This window comes from Dioscorea cayenensis, chromosome 15 (genome assembly GCF_009730915.1).
Source record: "Dioscorea cayenensis subsp. rotundata cultivar TDr96_F1 chromosome 15, TDr96_F1_v2_PseudoChromosome.rev07_lg8_w22 25.fasta, whole genome shotgun sequence".
Lineage (NCBI taxonomy): Eukaryota > Viridiplantae > Streptophyta > Magnoliopsida > Dioscoreales > Dioscoreaceae > Dioscorea > Dioscorea cayenensis.
The window spans coordinates 22,090,473-22,105,503 of NC_052485.1; the positions used below are offsets into that span (position 1 = coordinate 22,090,473).

At 37.1% G+C, this 15,031-nt stretch overlaps 1 protein-coding gene and 1 pseudogene across 1 annotated transcript; both read right to left on the bottom strand.

Moving 5' to 3' along the window:
• Positions 1 to 228: 228 nt before the first annotated feature.
• On the bottom strand, positions 229 to 5,940 carry LOC120277814. The gene is given in 7 exon segments (XM_039284651.1): positions 229 to 1,628; positions 3,803 to 3,983; positions 3,986 to 4,048; positions 4,050 to 4,322; positions 4,324 to 4,358; positions 5,653 to 5,829; positions 5,832 to 5,940. Coding segments are annotated over 7 exon segments (2,217 nt in total). The 5' UTR covers positions 5,920 to 5,940.
• Positions 5,941 to 6,368: 428 nt separating this feature from the next.
• On the bottom strand, positions 6,369 to 10,057 carry LOC120277815 (annotated as a pseudogene).
• Between the last annotated feature and the right edge of the window lie 4,974 nt (positions 10,058 to 15,031).

Consider the following 15,031-nt stretch of genomic DNA (forward strand, 5'->3'; position numbering starts at 1 on the left):
AGTTTGCATATCGACATCAACTCATCATCTGTAGAAAGGGGAGGGCATAGCGGGCAAAACCAATCCATACAGTGTTTATTGGAATTCTATCTTCACCTCTCACGTTGATTGCATAATAATCTTTTAATTTCTGGCAAGCATACGAGCTTGAACTCTGGTCAATTTTATATTTCATACATAAAGATGAAAATAAAGAAGATAACTGTGATATTCTTTTTCCTGCAACTGTCAGCAGGGGCTTTCATGTGAAGTCTGCACATGTGGTGATAGTATATTACCATGGGCAGGGTGGTCTGATCTGATCTCAACCTCAATAGACATAAGCCCAAACCTTACACCATCTAAATGGGATTTAGCTGCATTAGCAGATTCACATGATTGAAAATTTATTAAGCAACATCCATTTTGTCTCATAAACTGCCATCCAGTAAGCTCACCAAATCTTGAAAAAGCATTAATCAACTCTTCATCAGAGACAGAAGCATCTATTTGGCTCACCATGAGCTGACAACCAGAAGCAGGCCTTTCCCCTATAACTGTACTTATCGTCAAGCTTTTATTTGATAATACATTGCGCCTAGTCTCTTTCCGGCACATCCTGATGTGAGACATTGAAATGGTTGCCTCCTCAGAAGAACAATATTCCAAAAGTAATGCACTTTCACTTGTAAGGTCAGTAACCATGCGGGGATTACTTAACCTAGCAGCCATTAACTCATTGAAAATATCATCCTTTGCCTGTTTGGATGGTACTCTTCCAATGTAAACATGACAACTCTCACCAATTGCAACACCATTAATAGCCCCTCTACTACCAAATCCTGTGTCTAAGAATTTAATACAAAGGCAGCCACCCCACAGGGAGGATCCTTGCATGTACTCCCGTGCTTTTACAGCATCCATAATATTTCTATATTCAATCAAAGCAAAGTCTTTGCTAGAAAAGAACAGAAATTGCTCAATGGGGCCAAAGTCTTCAAGTTGCATTCTAACTACAGATTCAGAGGCATCATGACCAAGAGAACCTAACCAGAGCATCTTAGAGGCAGAGAATACATCCATAGCTGCAGGATCTCCATCAGAATACCAATGAACTTGACTTGGAGACGCAAAATATTGGGTGGCTGCAATTGGCTTTGGAGATGGCAATATATTGGGTGCAACTCCAGAGACAGAGGTGTTTACCAACAACTCATGATCAATATTAAGTATCTGATCTTTTGCAGCTTCACCACCACGAACTTTATTATGAGTATCGTCATTTTCATAGTCTGATTGCTTGCTATTAATTGCAGATAGGTGTTGCCTGCTCAACAAGTCCTCGTTAGAATTCCTTTCTAAGCTAGAATCTTCCAAGTCACCCATCTCTAAACTTTTTGCTGACATGGACCGTTCAGTTAAATGACTTTGAACCTTTTTCATGGGCTGCAAATTTGAACCCACCGGAAATCTTAATCTTGCAAATTCTGCCATTTGGCCTGCAACTTCTCTGGTAGCACTTTTATCCTCACAATGCATGTCAGTGGAAGATGCATCAGGTTTCTCAGCAGCAATTCCATATTGGACAGGGATCTTATCAGCCAAATAGCGATGATTATTAAATTTTTGAAGGGTCAACTTTATCCTCCCTGTGGTCTTTAAGCTCTAATCTTTCTGAAGCTTCAAAATGGGATTAAAAATCTTTTCCAGAAAGGATGGCAATTCTGGATAAGCCTTGGAAGTCGATGAATCATAAGTTTTTAAATCTGGCTTGTATCCACCCTCTCAATGATATATCCTTGCCAATAGCCTGCATGTGAGAAACCAGCATCAGACATGCAATTTTGAGATAGCTCAGGAGTCACAACAAGAAAATGAAAAGCAGTGTTCTCAGAAACAAGGAAAAACCTAAATCAAATTCTTGCTGGATATTACACTTCATCAGCTCTGCAGATCTTTACACAATTGTTCATAAGACACAAATAGAGATAAGAGGCCTAGAGTTTGACTGACAGTTTCCTTATTAACCAAACAAGATATGGTTTTGTGCTCATACACAAAAAGTCTACTATATAAGTCATACTAAACCATCGATTAGCATATACTCTGTGGTTAAGCAATCTACACACTTTATTCACTATAAATACATAAAGTAGTTATGTAACTATTCTGAGCTTACACATATGCACATGGACAACTGAGGCTGAGCAGAAATTTGAGATGAACATGCATCTAGCATTCAGCATGTGTACACAACATCAATCACATGTACAAAAAGTTTTCAAAACAGAAGAGCTTGAAAATAGAATTTGAATTTTTAATCATTCCATCAATAACTACCTAAGTAAATATGATTAAAAGAAGGCCTATGCAGTGATCTAAAATGAAGAACTTCCTTTTAACCAGACTTATGAAATCAAGACATTATTAAGAAGGCACACTACACTTAATAAATCCAGGAGGACTTGCAAGAAAAAGGATAATAATAAAAGGAAGAAGGAAGTACAGCATATAGAAAAACAAAATAACCAGCAAGAATATGGTCACTTACGATGATAACAAACATTATTCCATCCTCACAATCCAAATAGTTAGCATAGACTTAAATGCATCAAGATATGAATACTCCTAGGCTCAATAAAAAGCAAAGATGTGAAGCCACAAAAGGCATGAACATATATATATATATATATATATATATATATCTAAAGGAATGGTCACTTATAGTTATAGATCATACAAACCATATTCCATACTCAATGATCACATGGTTTTGCATAGACTAGAACCCATACAAGATATGCACCTAGGTTCAGTGAAAAGCACAAGATGTGGTGGAAGAGTTCACCTTATTGAGAAATTTGATAAAAGCAAAAGCAACAATTATGTGATGAAGCAAAACAATGAAACTGATAACAGTAGCAATTACAATGATCATGGCGTGTAGCTTTAGACATCTTGTTTGAAAAAGGAAGTTACCTCTGCTTTTCAACCAATAAAGAAAAATATTAATAAATAACACTTGAAATTTTTAAACCTTCAAGCAATGTAAACTGCAACAAAATATATATTTTTAAACAAAAATATTGCAAAGAGATGCAGCATATAACTCTAAGCCTTACAGATTGTATATGAGAATGTTTGAGATTTACAATGAAACTGCTACAAGAAGGGCCAAGATGCAAGAATAAGAATGGCAACATGCCTACAAAGCCATTTGTATGGCACCCAGAATTAATAAGCTAAAAACATTCATCAAAGAGGCAAATCACAAATAAATGAAGTAAACATCACTAGGGTCCAAACATGATTAAGCTTCTCCAAGCATTTCAAAGCATAAATCACTAAAACATATATCTTAAAACAACAGACAAACTTTAATACTTTTTGAGAGAGACAAAGCCCCTTGGTAAATATTACTTTTTCTTGATCTCGATTCTCCAATATCTTGTATCAGTGTATATAAATTGTAATGATTCATGCAGAAAGGCAAAGCAGCTGTTACTTAAATACATAAAACTGAAAGATATCAACCATAGACCCATCTTTTTAGTCTGGACAAACAGGCATGTATGAGTAAGAAAATATATGAATAAAAGATCTTGCTAGAATTGACTTAAACCACATTAACAGATTACCATTCCCATGAAAGAAATCTTAGATAGAGATTTTTCTAGAACAGTGCCAGTCATTTTGATACATGTAGTAACTTCATTTGTTTTCTTTCATATGTGTGCAAGCCTGTGAGGAATCTTTACATAGTGAAATCTCATCTTTTGTCTCATCAAAGAGCAGGGTCACCAACACTCAAGAAAGTTGTCACCTGAGTGAGAAAGTATCGGCCTTTTAGCAAGACCATCAACTCCATCAGAAACAAGAAGTTCAAAGCAGGCTTCAAGCAAGTTTCTTGGATAAGAAAAGAAAATATGCAGCAGACTAAGTGCCCTGAAGTTGAATAACTTATATGACGCCAGTTCAACATCATCTGCCGGTTCTTGTTTTAAGGGTCAGAGAAGGATTCCATGGATTCTTGCAACTTCATTAGTTGCTTGCCACCAATCTCAAAAACTATCCTTCTCCTCAAAACTTGAAGTGAAGAAAGTAAGAACATTTAAGAAAACAGCAGAGCATATGCCCTGTATGACGGATGATGTTGGTGCTTCATGTGAGGCTGTGGAGCATATATCAACTAGGCCAAAAATACATGCTTTAGCAGTCTGATATGCAACACCATCTACATCCTCTCCTCTTATTATAATGGCCAAGCTCCAATTATACATGTTAATGGAAACTTTAGCAGCTGCTTCAAGAGCAGTTGGGCAATATGATGCATACCGAGGAATAAAGCTCAGCTACAATACGTTGTACACTTGTGCAACCTGAAATCCAGTGAAAGCAGGGACTTAAGCATCTTTATTTTGTTTTGGAAAGATATAAAGATTGGCAGTTTGTATTTTTTCTTGAAAATTTTTCAGCAAGATTTCTGCAAGCAGTAGAACATATAAACTGGTAGCACATTGCAACAAATAAGAAAGTATTAACTAGAGATAAAACATAAACAAATAGAAAACTCAGACTGAGTTAGCTAAAACAGCTAAATTTTATTCCACAATTGTGTGTGGTGCATGGAAAGAACCATATGTGAGGCATCCTGCACCCTTAAGGAATTAGTCAACCATGACTGGAAAAGGTAGTCCATATAACAATAATCCAAGCCATGACAGAGACAGAACCATTTGTTTCCTTAGACCAGCATAATCTGGACAATTGTCAGTAACACGAAACAACATCAAATCCTATTCAGGGTACAGTTACATTTTCCCAAAAGATCATAGCCTGGAGCAAGGCCATAGGCATGAGAAACACACCACTAACTGCTTATGCTAATATCACATGCCCAAGACATGAGGACTTGCTAATCTTGCAATGCCTTTCATTGCAGGAGCATTATACCTCAATACCAACCTTAACAAGGTGAGATATCAAGCATGTAAAGTACTAATAAGATGTGATAAAAACAAATTCATAAAAAGAATAGAAGAAAATAAAAATAATGTCCCTTTTAGGTACAACTTAATAAACAATGACTAAAATTTAAGGAAGAACCATTTTCTAATCCTTAACCATACTAGTAATAGATTATAGTCACTGATAACAGCCCGAGATGGCCTACTAGATGTCTATCAACTGCCGTTTTGTTCGTGGGCTTAAACAGACTATTACAAACTATTATCCATAAAGCCTGAAAATACATGCGGCACTGCAGTTCCACTGCACTTTACATGTGGACAGTGAAATTCAAGAGCTTCAAGAACATAGCTTTTTCGTATAATGTCAAAAAAACATCACTGTAGAAACCATAAAGTTCAAGAAATTCAAGCACAAAACTTGGAAGGTATCAAGTACAAGACTTTATAATTCTATATACGCCAAACACTAAAATTTCAAGAGCATAATTTTGGAGGCACCAAACCCTAGAATTTCAAGTCCATAACTTTCGAACGGAGAAATTCAAGTATTTCATTGTCATGACTTTTGGAGCGAGTGAAATCCAATCATGTCAAGAGCGAAACAACGGAGACGTGACACTCAACAACTTCAAAACCATAATTTAAGACAGGGAACAATTTCGGAAACACAATCTAACCAGAGAGAGAGAGAGAGAGAGATGACCTCGTGAAGCGGAGATGAGTGATAGATACGCCTGCTCGAAATCCGGCATGAGCCTCAGATTCTTCTGGGCGACACAGTACTTCATGCGCCGGTAAAACTCGTAAAGGTTTCGGATCTCATCACGATTCTTTCTCTTCCGAAGGATCTCCTCCTGGGAAGGAGGAGGGAGGGGCACATTGTTGGGCTCGGGATTGGGGGACCTTGGGGTTCCAAAGGTGCAGAATCGTAGAGCTTGCGCTTCTTCAGAGGTTGCTCGGAGGACGCCATTGGAGAAGCTCGGCGTCGGCGGCGGAGGCACCGCCAGGGAAGCTCCAGTTCAGAAGTTATATCTCTGCGAGGTTTCGAGGGTTTCTTGAATCGACGGTGTGGATTGCTGGTAATATACGAGGGGCTCTTTTGCAAAACAAGCCCCGTAAAACTTCATAATTAAAATAGGGACTAATATCAACATTTAAAAGGGTTTCTTTGCAATTAGCACAGGGTTTGCATTTTTTTCAGGGGTGTCCTTAAAAAGAATCCCAAAATTTATAATTTTTCTTCATATTTACATTCTGCCCCTTCTAAACTTTGTATTAATCGTTATATCCTTCAAATATACATGAAACGTAGTAATTTTTGTTAAACCATATGAATTAGTTTTTTTCGGTTCAATAAACAAAGCACAAACTTCAGAAACAAGACAATTGAATTCATTACTGCACAATAAACAGATGATACACTGAAATTCTCACTGTTAAGTTCAATGAATTGGATTATCAATAGTTTTTCAGAATTGATGTCCAAACATAAGATCATGTATTTGGCAAAAGAACAATGGAAAGGTAAAAAATTACAGGCTAAGCACAACAGATGAGATACAGTACAAAAGCAAATTGTGGGTGATGCAGGATCCAAGCCGAACTATAGAGTGAGAACTATTCTGTATAAAAGAATAAAACACACATGAGCAATGGTAAAAAAAAAAAACTTCGACATGGCTCACTGAAGCTCCTCCTCTTGATGGTTTTCACTAAGGATTCGTTGAGCCAAACGGAAATACAAGATGCCCAATGTTGTCATGCAAGCTCTGCAAATAAATACAAGATTGTGATAATAAGCTTGCTTGCTTGCTTGCATGAATTTTCTGTTCAAACAGATTGATTACTATATGGTAGGAAGAATGCCAAGGGATGGCAGAACTTGTAATATACAACAAGAAAGCAAACTAAGGAAAAATAATGCAAGAATATATTTGGATGAGTATATCAACTGTTGACTGGCGATTAGGAGAGCAAATTTTTCCACAATCAATGGTTATAAGATATAAAAAGTAAGTCTTAAGCACTTACACGATTGCCATGATCAGTAAGGCTTTTCTCGGGTTCATACGAGATGATTTCTGATGTCGTGGCCGTCCTTCTACACCATCAGCTTTAGTAGAACTATCTTTTTCGTGTAGGTGCAGTAACCGGTAGAGTTGGCAGTGCATTTTGACCAAAAAGGGCAACAGCATCCTGAGAAGTTTATGTCGGAAAGGGCCTAATATACAACATTGGCATATATGTTAAATCTATGTGAGTTTTGAACATAAATGGTGGGAAACCATTGAAATTCCAAGACTAACATATAAAAACCAAAAGCTTATAAACCATACTGCAGAAAGTCTAGAAAATGCTAATAATAACAAAGCATTAAGGTATCTAAAGTCTTATAATCAGAAGTAAATTGGTGGAGTTACCTCTTCTAGTATACTTCTTATGGCTACCGTCTTCATCATCGGCATAGTAGAAACTTCTGAATTTTTGCCTATCAACATGGAAAGCACCCTTCCTTGTTGTAGCACCAGGCTGCAATATGCAGAAGATCAGGGAGTCTACTCACTTCCACATATCGTCCCAAGTAAACAAAATAATAGAAAGCAATACAATAACAAAGTTTAAATTGATTGTTTAGCTGCGAATCACTTACACCATCAGGACTTGTGCTTTTTCATTATACTGGGATCATCTATTTTCAACAATCTCTCCCTCAGGAAGACTGGAAGAAGCTTTTTCCTCCTGGTGATAAGTTTATCTTGGTAGAATACTCCTCATCAATCTCTGACAAATTTTACAAGTGGGTCTGAAGCAAAAAGCAGGAGGGATTGGATTCGGATCAGCTGAAGGCAAAAGAAACCACGTGATTTCCAAAAACATATTTCTCCAAAGCCACTCTGTAACAGAAGTAACACTTAAGAGGTGAATCTTGCAGATAGATGTTTCTTGCTCAAAAGGGAAGATGATAAACATAAAGAAGAATGGATCAAAAGAAGTTCAGAGTATTCTGACAGTACAGTAAGAATTCATCCAAAGACATTAAAGCCCATTTCCCTGAATATTTCAGAGAAGGCATCAATGTTCAGCCATCAAAAATGTAAGATTGTCATCACCATTGTGGTTATCATAAATTTCAAAACCACAGTCAAACATACCTCTTCTGGCATGATTGATTCTGTTATGAACAGTAGTTTCTCAAGCCCACTTACGAGCAATACTCTAAATATGCTTATAGAACTGATAATTATAGTGTCCATGGTTGAAGAGAATACTGAATTTCATATTGCATAAAAGTTGCATATTTGTTATGGCGGTTGCACAATAATAACCAAACCAGAGCATAAACAACAAAATGAACAAATAATTCCTACCAGAATAATTGCTTCCTTCAGTTTTGAGTGAAGCCGTGATCCAGTTTCTTTGATGCTTTTAGGTGGCCATATCTGCAAGCAACAATATACTACTTAAGACACAGAAAACACTTCATACAGCATGACTTTTCCAAAACTCATAACTTTATATGTCTATCTAGAAAATATTTATTAGCAATACTACAGGAAACTAAAAGAGAAGGAAAAATTTTAAAATTTTACATTAATCTTGTAAGATAAATATAGACCATATCCAACTTCACTATTAAAACCACAGGAAAGTCATGATGATAGTGGAAGTCCAATGTAGAGACACTAAACAAGCAGGATGCGCACATTTACCAAAAGTTAGTGACAGTTAATAAATGTTCACTACTTGAGCTACTTGCGATAATTAACAGACAATAGCAGTTTTTGATTCTCCTTCAGCTAAGTGGAAACAGACAGATTCTTCAGCAAGGAACATATCAACCTCAAGAGGACAACAAAGAACATAGTATCTTGTGAAATTCTGGAAATCCTCTTACAGAAGAAGAACACAAGGGGCACACATATCCTGCTGGAGCTGTTTGAGGTGGAAAACTTCGAATATGTGATACCAAGCACTCAGTATGCATGAGATCTGCAACAAAAGAACATGAACAAGCTAGTAAAACAGCTAACCCTCAGGAGAAATTATTTCATCAATAAATAAGCAGTAAATAAGAGAGCGAAATTTAGAATTGCAGTCCACATACGCAAACAACCCAATCGAGTAGTTTGGGCATTGTTTCCATCTTCAAATGCAACATTGCATAGTGAACATGTGGAGGGCCAATCATACTCTCCATCAATTACCCAATCAGAATACTTTTTTACCTATACAATAGAGAATTTGCATTCATCTTACTGTTAACACAATCTAAGAATAATGATAATGGCATCAGAAGGCAAAAAGTCATTCGAAATCACTATGAAGCTGATTTATTTAACAACAAGAACTAGCGTTTAAAAAAACAAAGATAAAGATGCATCAATAGAATCCAAAAAAACCTAATCCAAAAAAATACAACACGAGGACAATTCCATCGGAACATTGCAATCAGTAGTACAATGCAAAATGTACACAACAACTGCATCAGAACACTGATGGCACTATGAAAAATGTGTTTCCGCACGTATTATGAAAAAAATTTTGAAACAATTACCACACAAATCTGGTGCTCAGAGAAGCATATGCATTCTCCACAAACAGGAACCTTGTGCACAAAGCAATAGAGCCTAGTCGCCTGAAATCAAGAAACATCCATATAATCAAAAAGAACGATTCAATGTTAGATAACAGACACTACAACAAGCTATCAAAAAAATTCCTCCCGAAAACCCAATCAAATTCTCACCTTTAACACCAATACAATCAATCAAACCCCATTTGAACCAAATCTACAGAAATAATTAAGAAATCACCCACATCGGAAGAATTCCAGAGCTCCCAAAAATCTAAACAAAAAAACTAATGCCATGATCTTCCAATCAGACTAATTTTTTTCCACAACTATCAATCCAAAATCTTGAAATTAGAAATCTATAAATCTTTACAACACCCTTTTTTTACATACCAAAAAAAAAAATATCGACTTCGATTCGAGAGTACCTTACGGCATTTGCAGACAACCATTGCACCAATTAAAGGATCGAAACTCCAAGAAATGCAACAGGGATCGTAAGCAAAGGAGAGCAGCAGAGAGTAATTTCGTTGAAGAAGGGAAAACAACAGGCAAATATATACGTATAAAAAAAATCTAAAATTTATGATTTACAATAATTAGTGTTTTATTTAGTACAAAGTTTAAATTTTGGTTTTTTTTATTATTTTTATTAAAAAAATTATTTTCAGTTAATTAGGAAAAATCTGGGAAAATTTTTAAAAACTGAAAAATTATGATGAAAAAGGTGGATAAACCACTAATATATTAATAAGCGAGAAAGATCGAGGCTCCCACAAGACCCAGGTGAGAGCAAAAGCAAGGCAGATCATCGAAAATAAAACACCACTAGAAGTGGAAGACGACAAAAACACACCCCACGAGGGGCCCCAAGCTGGAAAGAGCACCCCAAAAACCCTCACATCTGCCCGGACTAGCCGGTACCGCCTCCCGAACATCACCCAGGAAGACCCACGGCCGGTCTCCTCCACCCTCAGCCAAGAAACACCATGATCGCTACGAATCGTGGAGATAGAATCTTTAAGCTTAGCTTGAGCCCCCATCGAGCTGACGAGAACCGGGAAATAAGCATACTATTAATCTTCAAGATAATAGCATGAATAGGAATCACAACACCATTAAAAAAATGCAATCGTTCCTAGCCAACCAAACATTCCACACAATAGCCTTAATCACAAGCAACCCTAAATCCCTAATCGAGTGCCAGAACCCAAGTCTGCAGGATCCCCAAACCAGACCAATAGAGTTCGGGACGTCAGGCAGCTGAAGGAGGTCCACAAAAAAACTCCAAATTCGAGCAGCGAAAAGACACAATAAAAACAAATGATCAACGGACTCAATATCCGAATGGCACAGAACGCAGGTAGCTGTAGGCAGCCGATTCCAGCGCCTACTCGCTAGCACCTCCAAAGAAAGGATTTTGTTCTTCCACACCAACCAGTTGAACAAGTTGATTTTCTTAGGACACGCATTCCTCCAAAAAATCCTAGTAACCGGGCACCGTAATCCCACGTCATAAGAAAATTATAGAAGGATTTGACCGAGTATATGCCATTCCCAGAAAGGCTCCACTTTTTTTTATCCCTCCCAAACTCACTCGAAGAACACAGTTGAGCCCTCAACTGGCACAAAGAAGGGAAATTGCAAAAAGGCGCACGTTCCAAAACACAAGCTAGCTCACGAACTGTACCATTAGGCTCATTGCTGGCATGGAACTCTTCAGGCCATAAGAATCTAGGCGCTCTCCCTTCAAACCAATGATCCTTCCAAAACAGGGTCTCGGCCCCAGAAGCAATTTTATGCACGACACATCCTCTGAAGGCCGGAAGGCAATTAAGCACACCACGCCAAAAGAACGAAATACGACCCGAATGCCTTTTAAACATATTCCAACACTTCGACCCGTAGTTAAATTTAATGACAGAAGCACCCGTAGTTAATTATGATAATTTTTATATATTTTCCGAAGAAATTGATATTTAACATCATATTATCATTTTTAGATTAAATTAAAAAAATACATTGGATTGAAAAATGATTAAAAAATTATATATTAAAAAAAATTAATTACATAGTCACAACCACAGTTATTTGAAAGAGGTAAACCAAAATAAAATAAAATAAAATATATAAACCATGTTCATACAAAGTTCATAATTCAGACTAGAACATGTATTAGTGTTGTTTTCCTACAAGCTTGGACATCAAGATGTTCAGCACAGCACCGGTCTGAGGCAGGAGAGATAGTGTGCAATTTGGGCCGGACCAGGCCTTCTCCTGCCATGCCATGGCCCACCAATTTTGGAGTTGGTCCAACATGGGCCATGACACGAGTGCAGCTGGGCTAGTGCAATGCTGTCTTAGTGTAAAAATAAAAATTTTTAAAAAAATTATTAATAATAAATAAGTAAAATTTAGAAGCATTTATTAAACAAATATTTAAAAATAATCATGCATCTAAAAAAATAAAGTAAATAATGTCATTTTTTTATAAATATGAAATAAAATAGTATTAATTTCAAAAGTTTAATATATTTGGGAGATATTTTCACACATTTTATTAAAAAATTAGTTAATAAACTTAGCTCAAGACATATTTTTGTAAGGTGTTTGTCTTTCATATATCGTTTGTCCATATTTTATCCGATATATATATATATATATATATATATATATATATATATATATATATATATAACTTATCTTAATATTTTTTATATTTGCTCATAGTTAGTTGCAAGCCTAGTGCCAATCTTGAGCATGATCATACAAGAAGCAAGGTCTTCAATGTACATCTCGACAATATCTCACCTTTCTCTGCAACTGCAATCTCGAAGGATATGACATGTTTTTTTTTTATTTTCTTAAAGTTATGGCCCTTTTTTTAATCAACCAGACAAACCTAACCTGTTGGTTATATATTCAAACTCTTTCTGTGGAGCCCACCATCAGCACTACAGAGGCTGGTTAGTGGGGAGATTAAGATGCTGAAAACTTTTATTTTTTTCTCTGCTAACGACCTTTTAGCTCATTGCAGACACTGGGTCATCGATAAAAGTTTTCACCGAGTGGTGAGAGTTCGATTCTACTGAGGCATATTTCCTGGGAGTTGTGAATAGTAGTTGTGTATAGGTGGTTCCAGCTGCCACGTGACGCTGCCCCATCCCCATTTATTCCACCGAGCGCTGCACATCCCCTGGGTCTTTAGTGGGTTCACCCCCTGCTCCTCTTTCCCAAAAAAACTTTTTATTTTTCCTTAATCCCATCTCCTTTGTCAACTTGCTTTTGGAAGTTTAGTCAAGTGAGGAATTCTCGGAAGAATTTTTGGGCTTCCATCACATCCCCTGTCTTCGGATGACCAAGCTTTTTAACTCCATTTGTTTCCTTCTTCTTCATTCTATTGTTTTCATCTCTCTCATTTTTCTGGCATTGAAGTAAGTCCCCTAACCATGCTTGGATGTTTTTACTAGTAATGTTGTTTTTGTAACTATAATTACCATGTCTTTTCTTCTCTATCCTAGCTTTTTCCTGTTAGCTTGGTTAGATAAGCTTTCTGGTATGTCTTTAGTGCACTAGATTTTTGACAGCTATTGAACTTCTATCCTTTTTTTAGCTTGCCATGATATGTTGATAACTTCATGAGTGTGTGTCTCCGTAGTAAGATTAGTGTGAAATTTCATGATCTGCTTATATATATATATATATATATGTATGTGTTCTTCCAAGCATACTTAGGTGTCAGCTTGTGTACACATAGGTATATATAACCCATCTTTAATTTTACAGCCTTAGAATATTAGTGTATATATATAGTATAGGTATAAACTTGGTTGACCAGCAACCCTCTTTCTTCATTTGAGTATTCTCATGTGTTGGATAGATAAGTGTGTGTGTATATATATATATATATCTATATTCAATTAGTACTGATTGTATGTTGAGTGGAGAGAGAATATATGAACTTAATTTTTATTAATTATTTGAAATATTTACAAGACACTCTCTTTTCTCACTCTAATTTTTCTCTCACTATGCACTCACTCACTCTCACTATCTTGCCTTAGCTTAGTGGCTCTCTATAACTTGCTTTGCTTCCTTGAATGCATTTACAAATGGAAGGCCTATTTATAGGATGCTAGGTCGGTTGATAGAAGACACCGATTCATGCTATGATATTTGATCACATTCTAGATCCATAAGTCGATGTGAATTTCAAGATTATTCTAGGAGGTCTTGCTTTTCATTACTCCCCTCAAAGACCGACTTGCTCAGATTGTTGATCTTTCTTGAGTATTCCTAACTGTGCTCGTAGATCTTCAAATTTTTTTGTGCTGAGACTTTTAGTGAAGATATCAGCAACTTGCTCTTCTGTGGGCGTTAGCTTCATGTGGATCTCACCTTGCAACACTTTTTCTCTTAGAAAGTGGTAGTGTACCTCAATATGCTTTGTCCTTGCATGAAACATTGGATTTTCTGCTAGGCACACTGCTGACCTGTTATCACAATGAAGTATGACCTGTTCATTCGGTTTATGAAGATCTCTCAGTAATTGCATCAACCACGTGCTTTTCTTGTCGTCGCCATAGTCTCGCTCTATACTCGACCCTATCTGGTGGAGAGAGATACTGAGGGTCGCCTCTATCGCACCATGACTAACGCTCCCCGATCCCAAACTGATGATATAACCTGTAGTCGATCGCCTTGTATCACAATCTCCAGCGTAGTCAGCATCACAATATCCAATTAATTGGCATCCTTCACCTTTTCGGTATAGAATACCGTAATATGTAGTTCCTTTTAAGTATCGCAGTATCCGCCGAACTGCTTCCAAATGTGGCTTCTTTGGATTTTGCATGTAACGGCTTTCTACTCTAACTGCATATGCCAAGTCAGGACGAGTAAGGGTTAAATAGATAAGACTACCTACCAGTTGTCAATACATCCTTGGATCTTCCAAGTCTTTCCCTTCTCCAGCACGAAGCTTGATGTTTGGCTCCATTGGTGTAGATAGTGGCTTGCACTTCAGCATCCCATATGTTTCTAGTAGATCTTTTGCATACTTTTGTTGACATAGGAACATACCTTCCTTTGTCTTCTCAAGTTGAGCCCTAGGAAATGCTTCAATTCTCCAAGCTCCTTCATCTGGAACCGGATTGAAAGATTTTCTTTCGTGCACTGGATTTCTTCAGTGAGATCTCCGGTTAAGATGAGGTCATCAATGTACACCAGTACTATGGCCATCTTGCCTCCAGTGTGCTTGACGAATAGGCTCGAGTCTGATGCTGTCAACCTGTAGCCACTTTGTACAAGAAATTCTACAATTTTCCCATACCATGCTCTTGGAGCCTGCTTTAAGCCATATAATGCCTTCTTGAGCTTGCACACATACTCTGGATGAGCCTTGCTCTCAAATCCTTGTGGTTGATCCATGTAGATGTCTCTATCAAGCTCTCCATGTAGAAAGACATTCTTCACATCCATCTGCCAGAGCTTCCATCCTTTGCTTGCA